The sequence below is a fragment of the Hypomesus nipponensis genome, chromosome 10 (assembly GCF_054491055.1).
Source record: "Hypomesus nipponensis isolate SF chromosome 10, ASM5449105v1, whole genome shotgun sequence".
Classification (NCBI taxonomy): Eukaryota; Metazoa; Chordata; class Actinopteri; order Osmeriformes; family Osmeridae; genus Hypomesus; species Hypomesus nipponensis.
In genome coordinates this window covers 11,884,738-11,911,169 of record NC_140370.1, presented here as the reverse complement: position 1 = coordinate 11,911,169, position 26,432 = coordinate 11,884,738, and the positions used below count along the sequence as shown (strand labels likewise).

The following is a 26,432-nucleotide window of genomic DNA, read 5'->3' as shown; positions in this document are numbered from 1 at the left end:
ATGGCAAATTGCAACCATCGTTTATGAGATGCATTACCGCCACCTATTGCTCGGAGTGTGATCGTTGTATAAAAAAACAAAACCCCTCGAAAAGAGCATTACCTACCACCTTACCATAAACCCCATTTGCCACGTTCTGTATACGTTCTGCTTGTCCTGTTTACATGCCAAGCACATGATGAATAAAGGTAAATCATTTCCTACTTTCAGATCAACTCATGCAATCGCGCTCATATAATTCCACTTAATTTAACATGGTAACAGTGAAATAAAGATACATATGCAGATTAATATTTTATTGCAATTTATTATCACAGTACAACAGAGACTGAATAGTATAAAAAAACAGTGACATGAAAACAAGTAACAAACTTGAATGGGGCCACATCTAAAAATAAAGTAATGTCTTTAAACTTAAAAACAATTTTATGTCGGTCATTTCTCATCACATCAAATCCAGTCGTGTCAAACCATACTGACTTTGGGTTTCAGAAAAACCACTAACCCTAGTTCTTGCCCTATGTTGGTTGAACAAAAGAACAGAGTACAATCACACTGCAAGCAACATTTACAGCTCCTCTACCTGCACAACAACGCTAGATGTATAATCACACAAGGACAGCAAAAGGGACAAATTTAATCTCAAGAAAAATATAAATTGAACAACAGTGAGAGTTGTTATGCATGTTGTGTGTGTGTGTGTTTGTGTGTCTGCATTGATGTCTTTCTTCTTCTTCTGCTTAGTAGTAGTGTATTAGAAGAGGAGTCTGCAATCCACTGGAAGTGGAATGGATGTCTGTCTTGGTAGCGTGATTACATCTAAGAGTCCTCGTCTCCGTTGACGCTCTCCCCGTCGTCGTCATCCCCATCCACATGCTCTCCTTCCTCTTCCTCCTCCTCATCTTCATCCTCCTCTCTTTCTTGACTCTTCAACTGAGAGAGCAGATAAGGTCAGTACAAACTTAAATTGGTACTTGAGTGGATGTACATCAACATACTTAACTTGAGGTCTTTTATAGATAACCCTTGATAATCTCACCTCCTCGTCTTCTAGCAGGTCTCCCTCTTCATCAGTGTCATTGAGATCCCTCTCTCTCTCCCTCTTATTGCTCTCGTCCTTCTTTGTGTTGGAGACCTGCATTGAAGACACTTCCCCAGGCTCTGGCTTTGAACTCTTCCCTTCTGTCCAGAGTCAAACAAAGAGAGGGGGGGGGGGGGGGGAAATAATTCAGAGAAAGTATGCCTACACGTTTCCAAAGGTTTGTACTTGTAGTATGCTACCACAGTTTCACTGTATCAAGGGCAGTGCACAGTGTAATTCAACAACACTGATCCAAATACATAGGTAAATGTTGGAATGCATTTTGAGCTACTGAATATGAGTGTTCTCCCTGCAGCATACCTGACTTCTTGCTGTGGTCCTTCTCCATTCGGTCCAGACTTTCCAGAAGGTAGTCCACCTTGTGTTTGATCTGGGTCAGCTCCCTCTTAATGGTCTGCAGCTCATCTACCTTCACTGAGGGGAGAGACAAAGTTGGGGACAGAGAGTGTGAGCAAACACGTTCAAAAGACCTGACTCCCACAAGACAGTTGACTGAGCTGAGAAAGAGAAGAAGGATTCTAACCGTAACAAGTGTATACCTGCTCAAAAACACTCAGAAATAACATGTGTAGGACAGCAATGAATTGTGCTGCGTGAGAGCAGTTTAAGGAGAGCACTAACTGGTTCTGGATGATGAGGTCCTCTGGCTGCTCTTATAGGAGGAGAAGCTGCTAGTCTTGGTGCGGCGGCTGCCACCGCCACCACCACCCCCACCACCACTCATGCTGACCCGCGGGCGCTTTGAGGGGATCACAGCCCTCGATAGAGGGGGTGGGGGAGGGGGAACTCGGGACGGATAGGAGTACACCCTGAGTGAAGAGGTCAAGAACGCAACTTAAAACCAGTGACTGAATGGCCCTCAATTCAAGTAGCGAAAAAGCATGCCGAAGTGAAAGATGGACAATGGGCTCTTTGGACAACAATTTTCCACCTACCTGTCGTAGTAATCCCTCTGAAAGTCATAGTCAAGATCGAATGAGGAACCACTGTGTGGAATAGACAAAAGGAGTGTTAATATTTTGGGCAGTATGGGCATCACAGGCAGTACACTAGTCACAATAAAACCAATATTCCAAAACAGCGGTACATATTTGAAAACTCCTCTTAAAGACACAGTCAGCAATATATTGTAGTGATTTTCACAAATTGATACATACCATTCAACTTGGAAGAATATGACCAATGGATATGGTTAGGACGTTTAATCCTTTTTGCTATAAAAAGGTATTTTTTTGCATTCTTTCCTGGTATGTCAAAATAGCTGAGTGTGCCTTTAGTGTTGAGAAGTAGCAGACCTGTACATGTCTCCTGCGGAGCGCTTTGTGGTCTTTGACCTGTGAGGTTTGGGTTCCCCAGCCAAGTTGATGTCTACAAGGAGAGGGAGGAAAATACCTTAGACATGGCAATTAACACATCAGCAGTCACTTGTACATCCGTTTCAGCTTAGTCAACATTGAGATATCATGCTCCAAAAAAAACAAGCACCCTTACCCAGCACCTGTCCAACGATCATTCTGCCATCCTCCCCGGCAACAGCGGCGCGCGCGTTCCTCTCGTTGGCATACTGGACGAAGGCAAAGCCCTTGTGGACGGAGCAGCCCACTATCTTGCCGTACTTGGAGAAGATGGCTTCCACATCTGCCTTGGTCACCAGCAGGGTGTTGAGGTTGCCGATGAAGACTCGAGAGTTGAGGGAGCGCGGGTCTGTCTTGTTGGTGACGTTGCTGGCCATTAGGCTGCTGGTGGTGGGAGAGCGACTAAAGGAGGGAGATGAGAAGGTGTACAACCCCAAATTCATCAAAAACTTGCCAAAACAAATAAAGCAGTGCTTGTGCAGATAACTGCATTTGACTAACGGTGGTTTATTAAAATCAAAAGCTACAGCCATCCTATATACAGTAGAATTGACACACTAACCCAATCAAACCTGTTGACGACTTTCTTATATCAAATCCTTAACAGTATGAAAGTTTGAGTTTTGAAATTGTACCAAATTATTGAATTTAATTTCCATCATTACTTAACAAGAATATAGGTTAGGGTATGCAGGCTGGAGGCTGCACATCCATCAGAAACGTAACATTTGTAACAGTACAAATGAAAGGCTGCTTCTGTGCTACGCCAACACCAGACAGGCCTGTACTTATCTGCACATATTCCACAGAACATCCTTGTATTTGGGCAGCCTCAAATCCTTGTGTGACCTCATATTCATGACTATGTATATTAAAGACAGCTTTAGGCTTAACTTGAGGAATGTTTTATCAAAATGTGTGTGGGAGGGTTTAAACATCGTCTTCAGTTGGGTGGAGTCAAGGTTTAACTTGAGTAGTTGAGGGCATCTCACCTAAAAGGAGGCTGCATTTAATGGATAGGAAATGTTCAGTTGGGTATAGATTTAACTATTGTGGGCGGTCAGGGAGAGGGCAACTACTATCGCAGAGCAGCCTAAATGTCAAGGAAGGAAGAGGCATTAAAAACCGTTGAGAAGGGGGGTGAGTTTGGGGGGTTAGAATAGCCATCACTCACTCCATTGCGTCTGTGTGCAGGGCAGTCGTCTGTCAGTTGTTTGACACTGAGGGCAGGGCCAGTGTATGCGGGCAGGTGTCGTGGGTGCTCTCAGCAAAAACTACAATCTCCAGCAGCACACTCTCAGAATGCAGAACTTCGACCCCTCGATTTATACTGAGGCGACAAAGAACACACCTCAGTCAAATTGTACAGGGTTACATTTACAAGCTTACCTGGACTGATTTGGACATAATTCAGTGGTGAGCCAAATACAGAATTACATTTTTGGGCCCTAAACTCATGTCTACTAACTGAAATTATGATGGTACATTAATCCAAGCTATATTTGCTTATGGTAACATGGGACACTTATTACAAACATTATTCCCCTCTGTTTAGGAATTGAGGTAGGAACTCAGGGGCTACTGACAATGGAATATGTGTGTGAAACTTAGGGAAATAATGTGTGACAATATGTCAATGTTCAAGCAAAAAGTCATACGTTTCTAAAAGTATTATTTGTAATGTATTTATTCTGTTTATTGGTTGGGCGATATTTAATTATATTAAATATTTTTAATTAATGGCATATTCCAGACAACAACTGACACCTAGTGTATGGATTTATATTAGACAGCAAGGAATGTAATCCCTTGAAAAATAAGCCAGATTTTCTCAAAATAATGCATTAATTTAATTGGAGGCTAGGTTATTACTAGGTGGCATGTGTGTGTGTGTGTGTGTGTGTGTATGAATGACAATAAAATGGACACAGAATTGGTTGTCAGAGGCCGAACTAATTGGTTAAGTGAATCCTTGACCGGGCCTTCCAGATCACCACAAAACTGGGATCTACTACAACTCAGTATTTCCATTCTTTCCCACGAAATGTAATCTTATAAGTGACATCCCCATCGTTACATTGTAATTATAAACATACTAACTACCTAACTGATCTATATTATTAGAAAGTAATTCAATATACATCTTAAGGAATGATGGCAAATACCAACAAACGTATCATGCTTCAAAGTGACTTTAATAATTGTGTTAGTGCTACTGTTTCTGCATCAAAATGAACAACGTCTTGACCAGAAAAAGGGTCCAGAGTAAAGTCAAAGAAAAATTGCCAATCGTCTTGAAAAACACACTTTCCTCAAAAAATCACGGTTAATGTCACAAAAACAATCCATTCTAGGCCTACTTGTTCCAAACCCAGCTGTCTCTTCTAGGCCGTTCGCTTCGGAACTTAACCACCATCAATATTTACTCTGGCTGTACAGCTAGCAGTTAGCTAGCTTACTGTGGCTCGATGCAGTCTGCTGCGAGGAACGACGTTGAAAGAAAGGTTGCATACAATGTTTGCTAGCTAAATGTGTTAACTAGCCATTAGCCAGCCAGCAAGAAAGGCCTAGCTAGCTGTATGTTTAACAAATGTTAACGTAGCTAGCCTGCAAGACGACTGCACCAAATGTCCATCGAATGGAAATCTTCAAACGTTGCAATAAAAATATGCCCTGTATTACACAACTCGATTACATTTGCAAAATCACAAAAGGTGTCCAAAAAGCTTGCCACAAAAAGAATGATCCGCTATCCAAGCATGTTGAGCTAACTAGTGCAATATCCCGCCCGCAAAGAAAAAAAACACACAGCGTTGAAAAAGAAAATCCAAAGGCATTGCAAAGTCAGGAAAAAATGAAAAACAGTCTGGAAACAAAATACTCACCACGCACTTTAAGATAAAATGGCTAATATCTCAGCAAATATGGTCACTTGGACACTAAGGTCGTCCTCTTGCAGCTGAGTTTAGCTAGCTGGCTACTGCGCAGGGGTTGCCGCTTGAAGCACAGATATAGAAACACATAGATCTAGAAACGTAGATATCTCATTGGCTGCTGTTCTGTCGTCGCTATGAGTCTGCGTGTCCGCCATATTGGAGCGATCAAGATCCGCAAAATGAATGTGTATTTTGAGATGCAGACGTCTTTACAAAATGTACTGTAATTCGCGTAATTCCGAATTTATCTTCATGGCATGTGATTTGTAAATGTGAGAAAGTAAACATGATACTGGTTACATATTGGAATTAAATTAGCGCTACATTCAACAAACCAAAAATCAGATCCCCAATGCAGTATTTCTCTCGTCTAACACATGGTCCGGTCCGACATAGAGCAGAGCCATATGTGATTTTATTGATACAAATAGCCTACATCTTATGGACATTATTAGGCTATTTGTCTACAAAGATAGGCTACATTAAAATGTCAAGTTTTCCCAAAGCCAGTTGGCCTATGCCTGGCCTTGGGACTCCATTGCTTAAACATTGTGCATTACATGGAATGCATTTTTCCCATCAAGTAGACACCAGATAAAAGACCTGTTTATAGACATATCTAGACTTCTGACTAAGCAATATCAGAAAACACCCATCAAAACTAAAGGTTACAAAAAATCTTAGTTAAATGGCACAGATCCCACATGAAAATTGGCGCCAATTGCACAAGTAGGCTAAAATTGCACTTTCAATGAAATGTCAACATGTCATAGGTGATAATGTCCAATTTAAATATCTAGTCCATCATTGAGGATAGCTTTGGAGCGAGGGCGAGAGCCTTTGCGGGCAGGGTCCTGTTTTCTTTCACTGGCTCTCCTGTCCCTCTCCTTCATCCACATTTCTCCATCTTCATTTCTCACCCCGCTCTGTCCACCACTCTGAAATCCCCTCACACTTTCAATCTTTCTCCTGTGATCTCCCTCTCTGTTCTCCCTCTGGCTCCCCAATTGTCCTTTCACACTTTCTCTCTGTGTGTCCTCCTCTTTCCGTGTCCCTCTGACTGTACTGGTCTCAGTCACACCCTTTCTGCTCACTACAAACTCTTCAGTCGGAATCTGTCTCTCTGGCTCTCTTTTTGATTGCTTTCTGTACTCCTCATTGGTAGTTCTATTCATCTCGGTTCTCCTTTCCCTAAACCCTCTTTCTTCCAATTGACGTTTTGGCTCCATTTCTCTTTCAGTCACAGATGGGTGTTTTTGGCTCCATTTCTTGATGTCTCTTCTGTCAATGTTTCCATCAAATGTTCCAGTGTCAGGGTTTTCACTTCTACTCCCATGTCTGCGTGCCTCACCTCTCACCACCTCTTGCTTTTTACTCTTCTTAACTCCTTGTTTGTCTGTGACTGTCACATTATATCCCTTTTCAGCATCTCCTTTCTGATCCAAAAGCCCTCTTCTTGCATCTACTGGCTTTCTGTCTATTTCTTTTTCCTTCTCATTCCTTTTTTCTTCTACCACAACAGCCTTACCGACACTATGTTTAGCATGTTCTTTCTTGCTCTCCATCTTTGTGTTGTACCCTACATGTTGATCATTATTACCACCTCTTTCAGAACCTTCCTTTCTAGCCTCAGCAGATGAACTTTTCTCATCTTTCACACTTACTTTATTCTTTATCCGGCACCCTTTCTTATCCTCCTCTTTCTCAATCTCATGTGATTTCTCTGATTCTATGGTTTCATTTTGATCAACCTTCTCCTTGTCTCTTTCTTTCTTACTCTCCTTTACATTTCCCTCACTCCTCTTTTCTTCCTCCTTTTTGTTCTTCTCTTCTTCCTTTTTGCTCTTTTCTTCCTCCTTTTTGTTCTTATCTTCTTCCTTCTTTTTGCTCTTTTCTTCCTCCTTTTTGTTCTTGTCTTCTTCCTCCTTTTTGCTCTTCTCTTCTTCCTCCTTTTTGTTCTTTTCTTCTTCCTCCTTCTTTTTGCTCTTTTCATTATTTTCCTCTAGAACTTTCTTGTCCAGTTTCTCCTCCAGCAGGTCCAATTCCTGATCCAGTTGAGCCAGTTTTACCGGGTCACTCTCCAGGTCATCCTCCACCTCCACCTCTACCTCCTCCTCTTCTTCAATTTCCTCCAGCTCAATACCGTCTATTGTCTTCTGCAGCTGGGTCTTCACCTTGTTCAGCTCCAGCAACCTGTCCTGCAGGTCCTTACACACCTCCCTGATCTTGGAGGCGAACTTTGTCTTGGCTCCCTTGCGCAACTCGTGGGAGTCCTTGGCCAGGAAGAAGACGTCAAGCACCAGGAAGAGGGCAGACATGACACCTGTGGTGGCACTGATGGCTTTAGCCGCCTGGGCAGCCCCCCCGGCTGCGCCCAGGACCTGCACTGTGCTGATCAGCTTGTCTGTGTTGATCAACAGCTGCTTGCCAGCACGTCCGCCCTCTTTCATCACATGCTTGACGTTCTGATTCAGAGCCTTCTTGGCCACACTCTCAGTGTACTTCTCAAAGTCCCACTCCTGGAGGGTGTCCATTCCCTCCTATGAAACCACCCAGAAAAGAACATAGGTGTTAGGTGAAGGCGTGTGGAAGGACGTGTGTCTGTAAATGTGTTTGTTAGCTCATGCATTTTAGAGTGTGTTCTAGCGTACCTGCACAAACTCCAGGCACTCCCTAATGTCCTTGATGTCATCCTGGTAAGTCTGGATCATCTTCTCCACCTTCTTGCGGTCCATGTTGGAATGCACTGTGTCTGTGATATTAGCCGTGGCCGAGGCGATACTTCCTGCGGTCGCCACGCCGATGCCAACCGCGGTGACAATAATGGAGGCTCCGAAGGTGAAAGGGGTGAGGATGAGGCCCGTGATGGTGGCAATGCTGCCCGCCACGCTGGCCACACCCCCTCCCACCGCGGCCTGCACCGTCTTCTTGTGGAACTGGTCCGCAGCGTCCGCTTGTGCGAGCAGCCCCAAGATCTGCTGCTGCAGGGAGGCGCCGCGCTGGTTGAAGAGACGCACAAAGAGACGAGCCCCCATGAAGACACGGTCGGCGACCTGCTCCACAGCCCTGGAGGAGAGATACCAATCAGATCACGGAACAGGACACCGCTGTCCACTGGGAGGAGCTTTGTGGAGAGCAAGATGTAGTGTTGAGGCAAAGGCTACATACATTTCCTCATCTTCTTCTTTGAAGTCGAAAGTTTCATTCCATGTGTCCCAACCTGAGAACCCAGGGTACATATGACTTCTACTGCATTCCACACAGCAAGGTAAGCTATACTCTCAAGGTTATAACAGCATTTAACTGTTCGGGTTAACAACAAGTGAGGACACCCACCCTCTACTGTTCTCCACCAGTCCATAAGGCCATCATTCTCCTACAGAGAATTACCAGTAAGAAAAACAAAAAGGGTTACACATAGAAGGGATAAAGACAGATTTGTGTACGAAAAAGAGGCAGAGAGAAGAACAGAAGGAGAAAGCCACACCTCCTCAGACTCCAGAGGGTTGCCTTCAGTAGGGTAGGCTGACATCTCGGCAGGTTGGATCTCAACTGTGCTCACCTGGAACAAACCAGTTAACACACACACCCCCATACACACATAGCATCAGTTCAGCTTAAAATAGACACACCTAAGATTTGATTTCAAGATCATGCTAAAACCGACCTGCAGTGCGGACATTTCTTGCATCTCCACTGACTCCTCAATGATAGGAACACAATCATCACTCTGGGGGGCCAGACAAAATACAACAAGCTAGTTTACACAGAAGCAGGATTTAAATACAGGACAAAGTATGTGGTATAGAACAGTGATAGAAAGGAGAGAGGAAGGAAGCGAGCATAGGAAGATGCCACCTGGGAGTCAGGTGGCTGAGCGGTTAGGGAATCGAGCTAGTAATCTGAAGGTTGCCAGTTCGATTCCCGGCCGTGCCAAATGACGTTGTGTCCTTGGGCAAGGCACTTCACCCTACTTGCCTCGGGGGAATGTCCCTGTACTTACTGTAAGTCGCTCTGGATAAGAGCGTCTGCTAAATGACTAAATGTAAATGTAAAGATGAGAGGAAAAGAGGCAGGTGAAAATGAGAGATGGAAGAAGGGAACACAGGACAGGGACCAGAGAGCAACCGTTCAGACAGTACCTGAGCAGCCAGGGTAAACTTTGGAACTCTGGGTAAAGTCCTCTTCACTCTGAATGACACCACCTTTGGAAAACAGATTGAATCAAACAATTTCACCCCAGATGTACACTATCACTCAGCTTAGAGGTAAAGCATATTTTCCTCACCCGTCTTTTCTTTTTGATGGTCCTCTTTCGTCTGAGCTGACCACCTCCCCCTAGTGGCTCTGTGTCCATACTGTCCTGATTAACAAGAACACACCAGATGTAAATGCTGTTCATTCCTTAGTCCATTCCATGGTTGTGTGAACATGTCAGTTCCATGTTTGTACCTACCTGTTGCTCAACTGGTTTAGGTTTCCTGCTGAAAATTCCCCCAAGCAGTTTTTTCTCCTAGGTCCCGATAACACACACACATAACAAAAGGGGATGATTGGTAAACTGATAAACATGGTAGCAGAGAAGGAAAAGAATGAGGATGCTGTATGAATGAGTAACTGAATGAGGCTTACCTTGGTGGCGGTGGCATTAGACAGACTATCGTTACTAGCTGAAAGTTCCCCACACCCGGAAAGATTGTCCTACAGGTAGGATGAAGAATGATCAGTTATAAGAAATGTGCATTTTGGTAGGTGGAAATTCCGTAAAACATATTATGTTATGAGCAAGAGTCACACTGGCATCAGATATAAAATAAGGTTCCGTCTCGTGAGGGAAAAATGACTGATCTGTGGTTTGAAGCAACATCAGTCAGAAGCTACATTAGAGCACCACTTGGTAACTTACCCCAGCAGAGATGTTCTCTGCCAGGCTGTCACAGCTAGCTGAGAGCTCCATGTTCTCTGTGAGAGGGTCCTGGAAGATAAGAAAAAAGGTCTTTTGAGATATAAAAAGACACTGCTAGGTCAACAACCAGTAAGAGTAGGGGTTAGGACAAAGCTAGTACCTTAGCAGCAGTGGAACGTTGAGCTGGCTTGGGTGATTTCTTGAACATTCCGCTCAGACCCCCAGTTTTCTATTGGACCAAATGAAAATATGTTTGTGCAATCATCACAAAAAGAGATCAGTGCAGAGATACATGTTTAGAATGAGATCCACTTTCTCAGGACAGAGTACCTTAGTGTCTGTGTTCTCTGAGAGGTTGTCATAACTGGCTGATAGATTTTTGTCTAGCCCCAGATTTGAGGCCTGAATTCAAAACAAACACAATTATGAGTCCAAGATAACTCGTCATTACAATAATAGATATTCCATGTGTTTAGAATCTAGAAAAATGACCTCTTCTGATTTGGAGCCTTCTGATGTCTTCTGAGCTTTCTTGAACATTCCACCGAAGATGTGTTTCTCCTGTTACACATAGAGAAACATGTGAACAATGTCATTGGCATCCAAACATCCATCTACAAAAACTGTGGACAGTGTTCAAGGCAAAGCTGAGGCATTTACTCACCTTAGTATTACTGTTGTCAGACAGACTGTCACTGCTGACCGAGAGATTCCTGTTAGCAGACATATTGTCCTGGAACACAACAATGGCTGCTTGATTAAAAATAAAAAATTACAAAAAAAGAAGAGAAGCCATGCAACAAGCTAATCTGTATGCACTTGCAGAGTTAGTTGGGCAGGTTTATCCAAACACTCACCTGGACAGGTGTGTCCTCCTCTGGAACTTTGGGCTTCCTAAGGAGTCCACTGAACAACCCTCTTATATCCTGACGATTCATACATTAAGATTAACACATTTGTGATTATCAAGGTCTCATTATTAATAAATCAAGATTATCCAAAAGCTAAAGGACCGTTATAACAATGTGACCTTGTGTGAACTTGTGTGACCTTGTGTGACCTTGTTTGACCTCACCTTAGTGTTGTTGTTCTCTGACAGACTGTCGCTGCTGGCTGAGAGGTCGCTGAGTGGTGATGACTGCTTCTCCTGGGGACGAAACGGTTAACTGCTGAGGTACCCCACAAGTATGAGATAACATGTGACCCCCCTCATTGGGAATAATACAAGCCACCTTTCTTGAACTGACTACATAAGGCACTGGTTGTTTGCTGAGTTCAAGACAAATGTTGCTTTGGGGACGTTTTATCTTATCTTTTAGACAGGAGCCTATTGGCGACCTTTCACCTCACAGTGTTGAGGTTATACACACTACCTCTTCAGATGGTTGAAGACATTCAGCATGCGGTGTGGACTTCTTAAACATGTCACTGAACAGGCCACGCTTCTCCTGAAACACACATATACAGTTCAGCTTCCAGAAAATTCCCTCACACTGGTTCCCTTCTATTATACTGACTGAAGTATTTCCTTCCTTCCTCATCCAGCTCACCTTCTTGTCACTTTTCTCAGCCAGACTGTCATTGCTGGCAGACAGCTCACTTTGCTCCTGGTCCTGGAACAAAACAATGGTGGTCAGTTTGGAAGTTAGCATGACACAAACATGACAGTTATGTGATTGAAGCACAGCCTCACCTGGGCAGGGGTGGTCTCCTCTGGCACTTTGGGTTTCTTGATCAGTCCACTGAACAGCCCTCCTTTCTCCTGAAAATAAACACAATGAGATCATCATCTTTGTGATTATTAAGGTGCTTTAGCCAAAGGCTAGATGACTAGTATAACAATACAGGTGAAAAATGTGGAACTTTGTATGCTCTCACCTTAGTGTTGGTTGTCTCAGTCAGACTGTCATTGCTGGCAGACAGCTCACTTCCTGGTTCCTGGTCCTGGAACACAACAGTGGTGGTCAGATTGGAACTTATCATGTCGCAAACAATGACAGTTATGTAATGGCATGAAGCACAGCCTCACCTGGGAAGGTGGTCTGTCTCCAGCTGCTTTGGGGATCTTTTTGAGGAGGCCAGAAAACAGCCCTCCTTTCTCCTGATTGGATGGTTAATTTCAAATTTAATTGGTAGAAAATCTCTAATCTCATGATTATTGCCCATGTCTGTCGAGGGGTGTATCATAGGGAAGTTGTAAAATTGTGTTTCACCTTAGTGTTACCTGTCTCAACCTGAATGTCATTGCTGTCTGAGAAGTCACTGGGTAATGACTGTGTGTTCTGTGATACAGGAGTTAAGAGTTAAACAAATACTCCTAGCCACCTGAGTCATCAGTCAAATAGGAAAACTACACATATGACTAAATGAAATGTAAATGTAATGCACTGCAGCCATCTATTCTACAAAAGACAAAGGTTCAAAAAAAAATTGTAGATACCTTTAGGTACAAGTATTTTCATCAAGGTACATAAATATCACCCCAAAACCAACCTAAACCCCTAATACCTTTCCTCTACATTTACCTCCTCTGGCTGCAGGCTCTCAGAGTTCTTGGGAGACTTCCTGAACATTCCAGCAAACATTCCTCCCTTCCCCTGTAAACATGCATTGTAAATTAGGTTATATATTTCTTTTCTTCAGTTTGGGCACTTCAGCACTGGAGCATATTTGACAGGGGAGGTTTTCTGTGAGGAGCACATAGGGAGTTGTTGACAACAGTCTGAAGGGGCTAACCTTGGTGGTGGCGTTGTCAGACAGGCTGTCACTGCTTGCCGAAAGTTCGCTCTGTGCCGTCTGGTTGTCCTGAGCAACAGATTAAGAGGATAAGAAAACACCACAAGAGGAGCAACATAGACATCGAGTTTATAACCTGTGCTGACAGGGCATTCCACAATGTAGCAATATCAATGAGCTCTGTTTGACATCTACATAGGGGGCAGATACACCTCAAGGTAGGTTGAACATGAAAGGGCAAAACCACACAGAGATCTTTAAGGCAGCTGTTCCCTCTCCTGATGGTCTGGGGCATCTCACTAACTATTGTTCTGGTGCTTTATTGTACATGCTTTACATAGAAATGTTCAAAATAATGTGTACAAAATATATATTAGGGAATAGGCTAAAGATAGCTTTATCACCTCTTCTGTCTCAGTGTCTTCAAAAGGTTTAGGAGACTTCCGGAACATTCCACTAAATATCCCTCCTTTCTCCTGAGACGTGAAGAGAGAGTTGACATCAAGTTATCACGGGATCCCATCAGATGATCATTGTGTTCATGATCATCAACAAACAGCTCACCTTAGTGTTGTTCTCAGACAGACTGTCGCTGCTGGCTGAGAGATCACTGGGTGATAACAGCTTCTCCTGGGAAGGATAAACAATTCATTGCTGAGGCGTATGCTTACTGTGTAAAGACTTATCCTAGAACACAACAATAGTGGGCGTATGGGAACTTAGCATGTCACCAACATAACAGTTATGTGAATTAATCACCTTGGCAAGTGGTCCATCTCCAGCTGGTTTGGGGATCTTTTTGACGAGGCCAGAAAACAGCCCTCCTTTCTCCTGATTGGATGGCTAATATTTACTTTCATTTGTAGCAAATCCTTTGTCTCATGAAGATTCTCTTTACATCTGATTAGGGTTAGTGGGTGTATCATGGTACAAATTGACCATTGTGTCTCACCTTAGTGTTGCCGTTGTCAGACAGACTGTCATTGCTGTCTGAGAGCTCACTGTGTAATGACTGCTTGTCCTGAAAGGTCAAAAGTATGAAACAAGTAACCTACTTGAGAATGGCCTACTTTGTGTTGGAACTTCATCATTAAGATTTTTTGGTTCACAAAAATGTGTATAACACATATTAATAGAAGGGAATATATTAAATAGAATATTCTAAAAATAGATTCTTCACCTCTATGCCCTCAGTAAGTTTGGGAGACTTCCGGAACATTCCATGGAATAATCCTCCTTTCCCCTGAAAAATAGAGGGAGAGATTTAAGATTGTTGGATGGCAAGAAGTTATTAGAGAATCATTTCAGATTAATGTTTTAAATAACCATTAACAAGCCAGCTGACCTTCGTGTTGTTGTTCTCAGAGTTGACATCAAGCTCACTGTGTAAAGACTGCTCCTTTAAAATATGATAAAAGAACAGAAAGAATAAAGGACAAAACGTGCCATGAGATCTTTCTTCTTCTTTAGAAGATTTTCTAAGTATGCCAATAAGTACCCTTCTTTTCCCTGGAGTTAGTAAATACATATTCTACACTTTAATGTAATCAGGTCAGAGTTATTTGAGCAACATGGACAATTTTATATCATTTTTTCATGAGTAATACTTATGTGAGTGTGATCTGTTGTCATATCCCCATTCTCATCAGGATCCCTGCTCACTGTGCTGACTCGGCACACATCAAAACAATAACATCACCCTGGATCATCATCAATCCTTTCAGTATCCTCTAGAACAGGATGGATCTGACATTAGGAAATATGTCTGTGTTACCATCGTCAACACACACCTTTTTGGTCTCAGGTGTCTCGTTTGCAGGGGTTTCCAAAGACCTCTCTGTATCGGGCTCTGACATGTTGACACTCTGAAGGAGAACGCACATAATCAGGACACAAACTGTATATATAGAGTATATATATATATATCAGCATTTTGATGATTTCACGTAAACGCAACATAAAAGGAAAACCTCTTGAAGGCCCAGCCACCTACTGAAAATGTAGAAACTTGATCTGTTGATGCCTTCTGAAACATTCCAATAAGAGCCCCTACTTTGTTCTATGTAAACAGGAGAGTTACATAATTTGAAAGTCAGTCAGGGATTTAGATTTTTGTTGATGATATTTGATCGTATTTGTTGCGTATGTGTAACAAATTTGACCATTTGCATGAGTGAATAGTCCTACCTGCTTGTATTCGGTCCCAACTCTGTCTTTTGAGTCCTCAGATTTGTCATTTTCTCTGCAGCCCTGTTAGGGATTAAAAGGGGTATATAATGCCTTGCAAAAAATAAAAAGAGCTGTGAACATGATTGCATGCACAGGTACTACCTCTGTCTCCTCAGTCTGCATCCTCCTCCAGTTGCTTTTGGTGAACGTATTATTCAGTTCCTGTATATCAACAACCCAATCGGGTAAAGATAACACAGTATGAATAAGTGAGTGTTACAGGTCAACAATAGGGTTGAAAAGGAATGGTGAGGGCTTTGTGTTCATTACTTCCTGTACCTTTTCAGTGGGTTTAGGAGGAACTGCTGCTGTCTTGGGTGACCTGCCTTTATGTCCTCTCTGAATGAGCATCTCATTGACCTGGCCAAAGCAAAAATAGTCTCACTTACTAATAACTATTTATACTAATATTAATCTCTGTTACATTTCCAGCGAGGCATATTTAGGCATACAAATACAGCAGCATACATACGTACATAAAAACCCACATTCACATATAGCGACAATTACATTGAGGACATAAAAGATAAATGTGCAACTGGTTGTCATTTGTTGCTGGCTTCCTGATGTGACTGTATATGGCAACATTGTTCAACTCCTGTCGAGATCATCAATGTAAGAGTAAGACATGTCGTTGTCTCATATTGGAATGGAGGAGAGAAATGTTTAATAATACTAATAATTATAAATTGTATTTGTAATACATCTTTCTTGCACTCATAGGGCTATAGTACAAGAAAAGTTACAATCATAAAACATAATATAAAATAACAATAAGAACAGACAATTAAATTAACAATTAAAAAAACGTGTTAAAAAGGTAGGTTTTAAGCAAATTCAGGAGGGTGGACGTACTGCATCCGAAGGTCTGGGAGGAACCACAGGTGTTGGTTTCTTTATACTGTCATTCTCAAGGCTATTCCCATTGATCTGGAAGATGAGTATGCACAGTTTGTTCTACGTTCCTTATCCAAAAAGTTCCGAACTATTGTCTTCCGATATTACATAACTTTACCTCATATGCTGGTTTTGGTCGGGGCTTAGGCTGTGGATCAAAGATGTTAGGCTAATTTAGCCGACATATGGGTTGGGTTCGTGTGAGTCGTATTACAAAACAATTATATGAAAAATGGTGTTCAATTCATGTGTTATGTGGTATGGGTTGTTACACTACGAATCTTAAAAGCACTCACTTGCTTCGGTTTGTTTTTCTTCACAACGGGCTCGCACTGCTCCATCCCGCGGCTGATAACAACACAGAGACAGACGTTCAGGGTTAAAGAATTATAAAGCACCCTCCATGTCTTATACAAGCGGTTATGTTGCCATCTCTCACGTGTCTGTACAGTTAAAAAGGTTCAAAACTGATATGTCTGTATTCTGAAGGTCCAACCTTCATATCTTGTCAAACCGGAAAAGTACAAAGGAACCACATACGCGAAACCAACTCAGACTACTTATGAAATAAGAGACCAAAGACTGAAATATGAGACGCACTCTTAACTACAGTCATTTAAAAGTGGTATGTACCTACTGTATCCAATCAGGGTAAAACATACAGTTATAGTATTATTAAGTGCCATCATTACATATTATTATACATTTAACGATACACAGGCAGGCACATCTGTTTATAATTACATGGAGCCACGCCACACTACAAAGACGCGCACCATCATCCACAAAAAGTTCGAATATTACGAACAGTTATTTTGCGACAGCATTGGTGCACTTTATAATTGTAACCGAAACTTACATTTATTTAACAAACAAGTGATTCCCTTATTCAGAATTGAACCACTTCCCCGAAACTGGAGACGGACCGTGAGACAGTAAGGTTTTTTTGGTGGGTACCCTCACCTATTTTTTTCCATCTGCGAACGGGGTGTGGTTACATCCTTACCTGTACAAAACATGTGAATGGAACAAATGAACTTGGCTTCTGACTCATTCACTGTTGTTTCGCTGCCATCAAAACATGGGGTGGGAGTATCTGTGCTCTTCTAAACACAGGAATGGACTCAAGGGTGGGACTGTCTGACAGTCTAATGTCAGGTTCAAGTTCAAGTCTTTTATTGTCCGATGCACAGAGCAACACAAAGTCAGACTGGGCACTGTCTAGTCAGAACGTTGGAGAAGATTTGTCCAGTAAATGTGCGGCAGGGTCTGACTCAATCCTGTGGCAACTCATCAGTTTAATTTTAATATCTGTGTATAATGCACAACCGTGTGATTGAAAGAAGCAGAATATGGAAAATAATTCTTAATCCTTCTTTATGTGCACCTTCACTAGAGGCAACAAACCTTTACCCTTTCTTTGTTGTACTAGTACTGCAGAAATAAGCTGCCAACCGTTTGCCTAAGCAAACATAATCACAATGTAACCCATAATGAGCAAACACAACAAAAAAATAAAAGATAGGACTTCAAGGTACGCCTAATGACGGGATAAAAAAACTGTCTGAATTTACGCTTTTACATGTATAAGCGTCATCTCGATGAGGCTATTCAGGTTGTTTGCAGCTACTGGGGAAAGCGGATGATGGTCAGGTACTTGTGTGTGTGTGACAGACTTGAGAGAAGGCTATGGTGTAAATGGAGAGGTAGTAATTCTTGGACAGTGATTTAAATGAGGACCTCCGTGTCATCCCAGTGAATCAGTCAGAAATAAGGAAATTAAACAGTTGCATAATGTTTGAAATACCACTTTGATTTTTATTATATAAATAGTCAAAACATGAAATCAGTTTACAACACCAATATCCTCAGCATCAAGCTGAGAGCAGATTCCAGCCTTAGTAACACCCAGGATAAGTACCACCCCTCTGATATAGGAATCTCTTCACTTAGCCCCCCAGCCCCCTTCAATGTGATCACTGGTACCAACCTCAAGGAAAATGAGAGAAAACTGCAGCTCTGGAAAAAGACACCACTGCAAAATTTCATCAACATCCAAAAGGAAGCAAGTTCTTCCAGTATAACCTTTTTAGTAGCTTGATTCATGCATCCTTCACAAAGACAAATATGCCCCATCTCCAGCCTTGCTGAAGCCCCCAGATCATCACAGATCTTCCACCAAATATGCCAGTGGGTGTGAGACACTGTGGCACTGATAGATTTAGTAAAATGTTCATTTTACTCAAACACATTAAACAGTAAAACCATTAAAAATGATTTGCAGTGATCTCCTCAGTTTTTACAACTGTCCTGAGCACACCTGAAAGTTCCTTAACAGAAGAATCATAAACATTCTGAATAAATAGTAAAAGTCCTACTCTAACCCTAACCCTTGTTTATGCTCTTAAGTCTGAAAGTTTCAATATGAACTAAAATCCAACCTAAGAAACCCTAGTTGTCTAACAAACCAACTAACCAATGTCAGAGTCTAAAAATCAAATTATCAAAATGTAAAAATCTTAAGATACGCTCTTCAAAGAGTGATTTTATAAGAGTAGCAGTTTCAGATGGTTATTCTGAGTTTTTAGAGAGTGAGTGTAGTGAAAGACAGTGCCTTGTACTGGCCTTCATGTTATGAACAAGGATTGGACAGTAAATTGTTCTCACTAAAAGAGACCGGACACATTTAAGTTTTGCTGTTATATAAGGGATTGCCTTCATCGGCCATTTCATTTTTTTTCTTACATAACTCATCATCATTGTCATCATTGTCGTCAAAGGTTTTAGCTTTCTCAGTAGCCAGGGAGTCAGCGCCTTCGTTGGCATTGTCGGGTGTGTTGGCTGACTGAAGCTCCTCACGAATGCCATTGAGTTCCACCAATCCTTCATGAAGCTGGAGAGCTACCTCCCTGATCTTAGCTGCAAATTCAGACTTGGCTCCCTTCTTCAGCTCTTTGGAATCTTTCGCCACAAAATAGATGTCCATGCCCACAAACAGACCTGTCAGCACCCCTGTGGCCATGCTGGCAATCTGGACAGCTCTGGCTGCGGTGCTACCCGCCACATTGGCAATCTGCACCACCCGCATAATCTCATTAGCATTGATGAGGATGGCCTTGCCTGCCATGGCCCCGTCCTCATAGATGTTGTTGAGGCCCGGGAAGTCTTTGTTATATCCATGGTTTTTAATCTTGAGCACGTCAAACTTGCGCAGGTTCTCGATCCCCTGCTTGATGAACTTCATGCACTTGTTGATGTCGGCCATCTTTTCCTGGTAGTCTTCTACGATGTGCTCCACTTTCTTGCGGTCCAAGGAGTTGTTGACTTGGTTGGAAATGCCGGCACCGGCGGAGGTGAGCCCACCTGCCGTAGCAATACCTAGACCCACAGCCGTGACAATCAAGGAGGTTCCGAAGGTGACAGGGGCCAGCGCGAGGCCTGCAATGGTGGCCACCCCCCCGATGGCGCTGGTGGAGCCGCCAGTGATCTGGGCGATCTTGGTGTTCTTGTTGAAGCGGTCCAGGCCGTCAGCGATGCTATTCAGGTTAATGACGTGCTGCCACAGGCTCTCGGCCCGCTCAGAGAAAAGTTTGTTGAAGACCCGGATGCCTTTCTGCACCTTTTCTGCAGTCAATGCAAACGCCCTGAAACACAAGTTCATGAAGACTCACTCCACCAACATTTGCCATGGAATAAAACTGGGTCACGTGTGTTTTAGGATTAACATGGTTATATGACACCTACTTGGCCTCTTCTTTTTCAGTCAAGTCCTCTTCTTGAGCCATGTCCTCCCATTCTGAAAGTGGACAATGTCATTTAAATGTGTTATATGTTATTTACTTGCTATATTGTTGTGAGCCAACGTTCCAAGAACAAATGTATTTGTCATGTACATATGGAAAATACAAGAGTGTTTTTGTGTGTAATGGACTCACGCTCCACTGTGTTCCACCACTCCATAAGGTGTTCCACATCTTGATCTGACTCATTCTCATTTCGGTCTACACGGAACTCCTCCAGTTTATCAAATAAGGATTTTGTGCCATCTACATTCTAGGAGAAGAAATTATTTTGTCAGGAAATATAATGCTTCTGTTTAACATGGTATTGGCTGTAAGGTCAGTGCGGCCTGAAACCAGACTAATATTTCATGAGCAACCACAAAGAAAAAAAAGACAGGGAAGTCGTGCCATCAGCTTCAGAATGAGAACACTTCTCTTTGCTATTTTGCAGAAGTAAAGACAAATTGCCTTTGGGCACATAGAACAAGGAAGCAGAGGAACAAGTTTGGGCACGTAGCAGTCTGTAATAGGAATGCAAATCTGGGGGTGGGGTTGACTCAGAGGGAGAGGGGTTTAGTGTTTGCAAAAAAATGAACCGCATGTCTTTTCATTATCTCATTCTGGCATTGGGTAATGTCCCAGTTGGAAGATGACAAAATAAAAGGAGGAGTAGAGTAAAACTGATGAGTCATTTGACAAAAAAACATGTGACCGTCATTTTTGTATCCTGGACCATTAAGAAAGGCAATATTAAACATACAAAAACTGGGGGAACAGATGTGTAGATTCTAAAAAATCTAAACAAAAAGCGAGGCTGGATCATAAGAACAAATTCTCTTTTTCAATGACAACGTGGCTTGAGCAAAAAAAGGCCATGAAACAGGTAGCAGGGGAGGATGTGGGGGGTTAAAGAAGGCAGATATAGGAGGGTATTTTCAGTTGCGCAGTCTCTTTCAAAGCAGGAGTGTGAGTATGCAGTATAACTGTGCTAAAACAATGTTTGTAGGAATGTGATGGAACAGTGCTGACCTCTGCAGAGTTTCTGCCTTTCGCTCCCTGCTGTCCCTCAGTATTCTTCTGCATGGTTTTTGCCTGAAACGGACACTCAGTTACACCTCTCTCAGGCTGGTGGATGCCTTAGTTTGTGCTTAAAGTTGTTCTAATGTCTAGGTGTTACCTTAGCTGCGCCACGTGGCATGAATGGATTATGCCTCTTGGGTTTTTTTGGTTTCACCTTAAAAATGTGAGCGGGAATAATACATTTGTACGATAAGAAACACGTTGTGGGTTGCACCATCATCTTAAACCAGTGAGAATATGTGCCATTCCAGAATAATGTACCTTTTTGCCCTCAGACGGGTTAACCTCCTCTTCTTCTCCATCCTTCTCTTCCTCATTCGGTTCTCTGGTGGAAACAGATCCCTCTTTAAGGACTTCATCATCAGATTGGTCCTTGGGGAGTAAACATGAAGTAAGCACAATTATTATGTATAGGTGTAACTTTCTTACATTCAAGGTGGTTACATTCAAGACCTAATATGTGTACTGAATACCTGATTGGCCTTCTTATGCTTTTGCCGACCACCTTTGACAGATCTGTTAAGCTCCTAAAATATTAAAGTAATGAAAGCCAAAATTACACAGCATTCCACCATCTATTATATTCTACAAGCCGCAATGTACATTAGAAACACCATATGGTCAGTCTCCTACTAGGCAGGCTTACCTCTTCAGTGGGTATAGGAGGAACTTCAGGACTCGCAATCATCATCCCTGCTCTCTCTCTGGGGATCATATTCCTGCTAGCCTGAGAATGAGAAGGACAAATATAGCCACGCATTGCGATGACACCAGAAATACATACCAAAAATTGTGAAATCAAAAGACTAATGTGAATGGTACCTCACCTGACTGTCCTCTGCCTCTCTCCTCATCAGTTTGTCCCAGGTGACAGTACCTTTCAGCTCCTGTGGAGAGGTGATAAGCTACGGTGAACACGCTCCCGGCACCAGACATGTGAGGAGGAGAGGGTTGGTTTGCATCACCTACCTCCTCCGTGGGTCGGGGGGGAATCTCAGGCTCTGCGCTCCTCTCCTTCTCCCCTTGCTGGATCCGATTTCTGCTTTCGACCTGACAAGGACAAGTACACACACACAGTCACACACTGTTCAGCCTGGAGTCTTGAGTATGACCAATCAGCCCTCGAAGCAAGCTGGAGGGAGGAACCATCTGGTGGGGATGGACGGAAGAGGAGGAGACAATGAAAAGTGTACTTTTGAAGGAACATTTGCGTGTGTGTGTGTGTTGTCAGATGTGAGTATGTGACTGACCGTTATTGTATTTTTCTCCTTCCCCTCCAGCTGCTTGTCGTGGTGTCTGGGTAGCTCAGCTACCTCAGCGTCCTTCTGAACAAGCACCAAGTACAGAAACTGTTAACTGAGACTTAACGTAAGTCTCTCATTCACCGTGCTGAAATGTGAACTGCCACCACCTTCCTCGTAACTAAAACGACATCCTTTGATTTGAATCTCAAGATGTCATCACAACAGTTATCTGTTACAGACTCCAGAATAACCCCAAACACAATTATACAACCAGCCTTATCACCTGTAGCACCACCACTATTACAACTAGTGCCACCACCAGCCATTGCTACTACAAGCACCAACACACAATGCTCCAAATACATTCAACAAGATTGTTACTTTAGGCGCAGAGCGGAATGGATTCAGTTTGGACATGGCTCCGACCACAACATTCTGAGAGGGAAGAGTTGGTAATTTCCACACTTAAATGAGCAGTGAAACATGAACAAATATATGGTCTCTAAATACATAGATGAGGTTAAGACAAATGCACACCTGTTTATGGCTTGATGGTTTCTCAGAGCTGGCAGGTGGTTCTTCACTGTCTGTTCTGGTTTCATTGTCTTGCTGTGGAATACAGACAGGGGGAACAACCTGAACACTTTGTTTTGACACTTTGAGTTCTGTATCACATGTTTATCAAAGAGAATCATTCACTGCATCACTGCCCAACAACTAGTACATTGTTCAGTCCTTACTTTGGGAGCAGCAGAGCGAAACAGATTCAGCTTTGTCATCGCTCCAACCAGCTTGTTCTGTTGATGACAAAATAGAAGAAAAAAAAAGGGAAATTGAGGAATATTAATTATCTGACAGGACATTGTGCTATTGCTGTTGACATTTGATCTGTACAAACACCTGTTTAGAACTTGACTGTTGTTCACAGTCATCCATCTTCTCTTCAGCATCGGAGTCTGAGTCCCTCTCCTACAGGAATGATACAAGGTTTACCTGTTTGAGTGAATCTGACATTTATGTAAAAAAATGAATACAGAAACCAAACCAAAATACCCACCTGCTTGGTTTTATAAAGCTTCTCAGTAGAAGTGGGCCTCTGACTGGAGTCTATTGATAGAGCTGCGTTGTCCTCCTCCTGTGTATAGAGGTTCCCTCAGTTCCATCTGCATGGTGAACTCTGAACATCTGAGGTAGATCATCTACTAATATTGATACAGACACTTACCCGAGTGGTAGAACTAAATGGATTCCGAAAAATCTTCCCCATCACTCCACCCTGAGATGATTATATAAAAAAAAACAAAAAAAAACACAACAACAACAATAGCCAATCATATTGTGACACCCATTTAACCATTATTGAGCTTTTCACTTAATGATCACAGACACATTTCCAGTAGAATACCTTCATGAAATGCAGAATGGCTATTGTTAAGTAGTATATAATGCTAAAAAAGATCTAAATAAAATGGAAGTTGGGTGAACATAAGCAGAACTCACCTTAGAGGTTGTCTCTGAGAGACTGCCACTGCTGGTAGAGAGATCACTGCCTATTGGCAATTTATCCTACAACACACAAACCACAATGTTACATTTTTACACACAGCAGAGATCATCCTAGACTTCATTTCATTAAACAGTAACACTTTGGGATGATGTTCCGTTGTTAACGAGTAGCTATGCAGGAAGTAATAGGTTGTACTACATTAACACCAAACACTAACTAATATATAGTATTAAGTTCGGTGTTATAGTATTAAGTTTGGGTTTAATGTAGTACAACCTATTACATGGTTGCACTGACTGAAGTGGGACTCACCTTTGAGGTTGTTTCGGAAAGACTGGCTGAGAGATCATTTTGTACAGACAAGTAATCCTGAAAGAATTTGGATATTATTATTATTAATATTTTTGAGGGAATATTTTCCCCCAAAAAAACTTCTCTAAGACATAAAAAGGATTTAGTATCCTACCTGTTTAGTCCTTGATTGCTTTTCGCTGGTCAGTGGATTTTTCTCCTGTTCCTGATTGAAAAAACGGAATATCATGAATGCTGGCTAACATGGCAAAGTAATGCTTCTATCTGTATGGCACAGGATTCTCACGTTGGGTGATGAGCTGAAAGGATTCCAACGGATTTTGGGCATAACTCCACCCTAAGCGGGGAACATTAGCACTGTTTAGGGTACGGTCCGTGCAAAGGCTTTGATTGGCTGATGTGGCGGTGCTTGCACGCCTATGCAATGTTTACAAAGACAGAAGCTCCATCAGAACAAATCAAGGTGGAAACGGGCCTCTAACCCTCTAACCCTTTACCTTTGAGGTGTTCTCTGTGAGACTGTCACTGCTGCCTAAGACATCACCTGGAGCAGGCAGGCTGTCCACATTGTCCTGGAAGAGACAACATGAGCTTCCTGAAACTACACGGCTAAAAGAATCCAAGTAGAAATGCTGTATTGTTGCTTCACCATTTCTCAGGTTAACCGGTCAGCATTAAAAAAAAAAGTATGCATCGAACAGTCATTTCCTAATCAGAAATACACAACAAACCTTACTTGTGAGTGAAATCTTCTACCCAAAGGCTTTGGGGACTTTTTAAACATTCCACTGAACACCCCTCGCTTCTCCTTTAAAATAAGTTGCAAGTTACTTTAGAGAAATAATGCTAATAGCAGTACCCACTTATTTTGAGTCCAACTTACATTTGTGTTGTTTCCAGAAAGACTGTCATTGCTGGCTGAGAGATCCCTGTCTACTGACATTTCATCACCCTCCACTGTAAGTGTTGGCTAAAGAAAGATAATTTAAAATAAATAATAATAACAATAATACAATTAATTTGTTCGATAAACAAAAACACTGTCCACTCACCTGAGTAGGCCTATGTGTCTCATCTCGAGATGGCTCTGAAGTCTTCTTAAATATTCCTTTAAGCATGCCTCCTTTCTCCTTAAAGTATGAATGAATTTAGTGACGATGCTGATGAATCACGTGAAAACTGCTTCATGACTCCCACTCTGGGGTCTTAATCCACTCACTTTGTTGTTGTCAGAAAGACTGTCATTGCTGTGAACTGATGAATTATCCTGTGAAGAATATGTAGCACAGTAACACTGGGTTTGAGACCAAGATGTGGACACATTTACAAAATGTATAACGATTAAAATCAGCTAGGTTAGGCGTACCTGAAGAGATGTTGAGGAGGGTTCTGCAGATTTTGAGGATCTTTTAAACACACTGCTGAACATTCCTCCCTTTTCCTGGGATTAAAAAGTTGTATAGGAAGATGTGATACTACATTGAGAACCTCTCACCGCCAGTTGTCAATGATTTCACACAAAACACTTAACGAGACGGTGCTGAACTCTTGTGAGGTGGAACCACATCGGCAGAAATTTACCGTTTCACCACTTCATGGTCCTAACCCGTGAGGGTTAGCAGCTAGGAATGCATGCAACTACTTAGACCTGAAATAACTTAGTAAAAAACAGTTTACTCACATTGACAGCTCCTTCACACTCCAAATCCAAATCTAAACTATTATAAAGCGATTTCCGCTCCTGTAAAAACAAATTTAAGAGTCAAGGTCAACTGTATTTTGACTACTTTCGGTATAGAGCACGAAAACAGGAGCATACAAAAGCCAATTTAAAACAACACGTGACCATAAAAAATGTAAATTTCCACAAACTACAAACCATTTTTCTGTTGATGATTTATTGGGGTGCTATTGTTTGGAAGTTAAAGTTCCTTAAATCCTTTCATTTGTTTACTGCGTTGTGCGTGGCTGGCGTTGGACTCCGTTCGTCCGCTGACTTTATGCTGCTGTTGAGTGAAGCTTCCAGTTGAAATGCGATACGCACTTCTCACTTGGTCCAACACCCACTATTGTCCTGTTGTTCATGGAGTGTTCAGAAGAAACCAGCAAACTACTTTCCCCGGAGTACCAAATCGGGTAGGTAGAACAGGGCGTTGTTCTCTACAACGAGATGTCAGTAAATGCTCAGGTGAGTTTGTAGCCTACCACCCACTGGCAACATAATTAATGAGTGGGCGTAAGTAATATAGGCTACATTTACGACTAATACAACACTCTTTGATCTGATCTTTATTTTAGAGGATGATCGTAAATTTCCTGGCAAATGTCCAAGTAGGTAATCATTTT

At 42.2% G+C, this 26,432-nt stretch overlaps 3 protein-coding genes across 8 annotated transcripts; all 3 read right to left on the bottom strand.

Moving 5' to 3' along the window:
* Window positions 1–281: 281 nt before the first annotated feature.
* Window positions 282–5,478, bottom strand: hnrnpca (heterogeneous nuclear ribonucleoprotein C a). Of its 3 annotated transcripts, none has more exons than XM_084707875.1 (9): window positions 5,343–5,471; window positions 3,632–3,787; window positions 2,594–2,859; window positions 2,398–2,470; window positions 2,038–2,088; window positions 1,724–1,911; window positions 1,403–1,516; window positions 1,040–1,182; window positions 282–933 (listed from the first exon to the last, which is right to left on the bottom strand). In XM_084707875.1, exons 2-9 carry the CDS (start codon window positions 3,634–3,636, stop codon window positions 820–822), a joined length of 954 nt encoding a protein of 317 aa, XP_084564001.1. In that variant the 5' UTR covers window positions 3,637–3,787; window positions 5,343–5,471; the 3' UTR covers window positions 282–819. The 3 variants fall into 3 exon arrangements, with proteins under 3 accessions (XP_084564001.1, XP_084564003.1, XP_084564002.1); XM_084707877.1 differs by having other exon boundaries at window positions 2,437–2,470; window positions 5,343–5,470; XM_084707876.1 differs by lacking the exon at window positions 3,632–3,787 and having other exon boundaries at window positions 5,343–5,478.
* Window positions 5,479–5,791: 313 nt separating this feature from the next.
* apold1a (apolipoprotein L domain containing 1a) lies at window positions 5,792–16,608 on the bottom strand. The gene is made up of 39 exons (XM_084707865.1): window positions 16,458–16,608; window positions 16,280–16,309; window positions 16,120–16,194; window positions 15,544–15,624; window positions 15,367–15,426; window positions 15,223–15,285; window positions 15,029–15,094; window positions 14,826–14,900; window positions 14,381–14,434; window positions 14,216–14,278; window positions 13,988–14,056; window positions 13,795–13,866; window positions 13,600–13,665; window positions 13,440–13,511; window positions 13,036–13,104; window positions 12,825–12,896; window positions 12,513–12,581; window positions 12,329–12,400; window positions 12,178–12,243; window positions 11,993–12,061; window positions 11,850–11,912; window positions 11,673–11,747; window positions 11,375–11,446; window positions 11,157–11,225; window positions 10,964–11,032; window positions 10,792–10,860; window positions 10,630–10,701; window positions 10,460–10,528; window positions 10,300–10,368; window positions 10,026–10,094; window positions 9,850–9,906; window positions 9,682–9,756; window positions 9,536–9,598; window positions 9,061–9,123; window positions 8,881–8,955; window positions 8,730–8,769; window positions 8,562–8,613; window positions 8,045–8,459; window positions 5,792–7,933 (listed from the first exon to the last, which is right to left on the bottom strand). Exons 1-39 carry the CDS (start codon window positions 16,500–16,502, stop codon window positions 6,182–6,184), a joined length of 4,596 nt encoding a protein of 1,531 aa, XP_084563991.1. The 5' UTR covers window positions 16,503–16,608; the 3' UTR covers window positions 5,792–6,181.
* A 1,345-nt stretch (window positions 16,609–17,953) lies between these two features.
* On the bottom strand, window positions 17,954–26,346 carry apol1 (apolipoprotein L, 1). 4 transcript variants are annotated; one of them, XM_084707868.1, is made up of 29 exons: window positions 25,966–26,346; window positions 25,768–25,827; window positions 25,453–25,527; window positions 25,306–25,353; window positions 25,139–25,216; window positions 24,970–25,056; window positions 24,823–24,894; window positions 24,584–24,658; window positions 24,373–24,423; window positions 24,241–24,291; window positions 24,087–24,143; window positions 23,768–23,833; window positions 23,493–23,543; window positions 23,325–23,402; window positions 23,168–23,236; window positions 23,008–23,064; window positions 22,805–22,876; window positions 22,649–22,702; window positions 22,274–22,348; window positions 21,993–22,073; window positions 21,851–21,910; window positions 21,670–21,750; window positions 21,497–21,550; window positions 21,285–21,395; window positions 21,121–21,177; window positions 20,973–21,035; window positions 20,097–20,214; window positions 19,906–19,957; window positions 17,954–19,805 (listed from the first exon to the last, which is right to left on the bottom strand). In XM_084707868.1, exons 1-29 carry the CDS (start codon window positions 25,966–25,968, stop codon window positions 18,848–18,850), a joined length of 2,814 nt encoding a protein of 937 aa, XP_084563994.1. In that variant the 5' UTR covers window positions 25,969–26,346; the 3' UTR covers window positions 17,954–18,847. The 4 variants fall into 4 exon arrangements, with proteins under 4 accessions (XP_084563994.1, XP_084563996.1, XP_084563995.1 ...); XM_084707870.1 differs by lacking the exon at window positions 24,823–24,894 and having other exon boundaries at window positions 25,966–26,345; XM_084707869.1 differs by lacking the exon at window positions 22,649–22,702 and having other exon boundaries at window positions 25,966–26,344.
* Between the last annotated feature and the right edge of the window lie 86 nt (window positions 26,347–26,432).

Excerpts from the sequence above, each read along its gene's own strand:
- hnrnpca (XM_084707875.1), bottom strand. Across the intron at positions 2,471-2,593 it reads GATCGTTGGACAGGTGCTGG|ACATCAACTTGGCTGGGGAA; the intron begins GTAAGGGTGCTT and ends CTCTCCTTGTAG. Across the intron at positions 1,183-1,402 it reads GGACCACAGCAAGAAGTCAG|AAGGGAAGAGTTCAAAGCCA; the intron begins GTATGCTGCAGG and ends GACTCTGGACAG.
- apold1a (XM_084707865.1), bottom strand. The coding sequence starts at position 16,502 with ATGGAGCAGTGCGAGCCCGTTGTGAAGAAAAACAAACCGAAGCAA. Across the intron at positions 12,244-12,328 it reads GAGACAGACCACCTTCCCAG|GACCAGGAACCAGGAAGTGA; the intron begins GTGAGGCTGTGC and ends GTTGTGTTCCAG. Across the intron at positions 8,614-8,729 it reads CTGGTGGAGAACAGTAGAGG|GTTGGGACACATGGAATGAA; the intron begins GTGGGTGTCCTC and ends CTGGGTTCTCAG.
- apol1 (XM_084707868.1), bottom strand. Across the intron at positions 22,074-22,273 it reads AGGAGAAAAATACAATAACG|GTCGAAAGCAGAAATCGGAT; the intron begins GTCAGTCACATA and ends TGTCCTTGTCAG. Across the intron at positions 19,958-20,096 it reads GTGGTGGAACACAGTGGAGC|AATGGGAGGACATGGCTCAA; the intron begins GTGAGTCCATTA and ends GTCCACTTTCAG.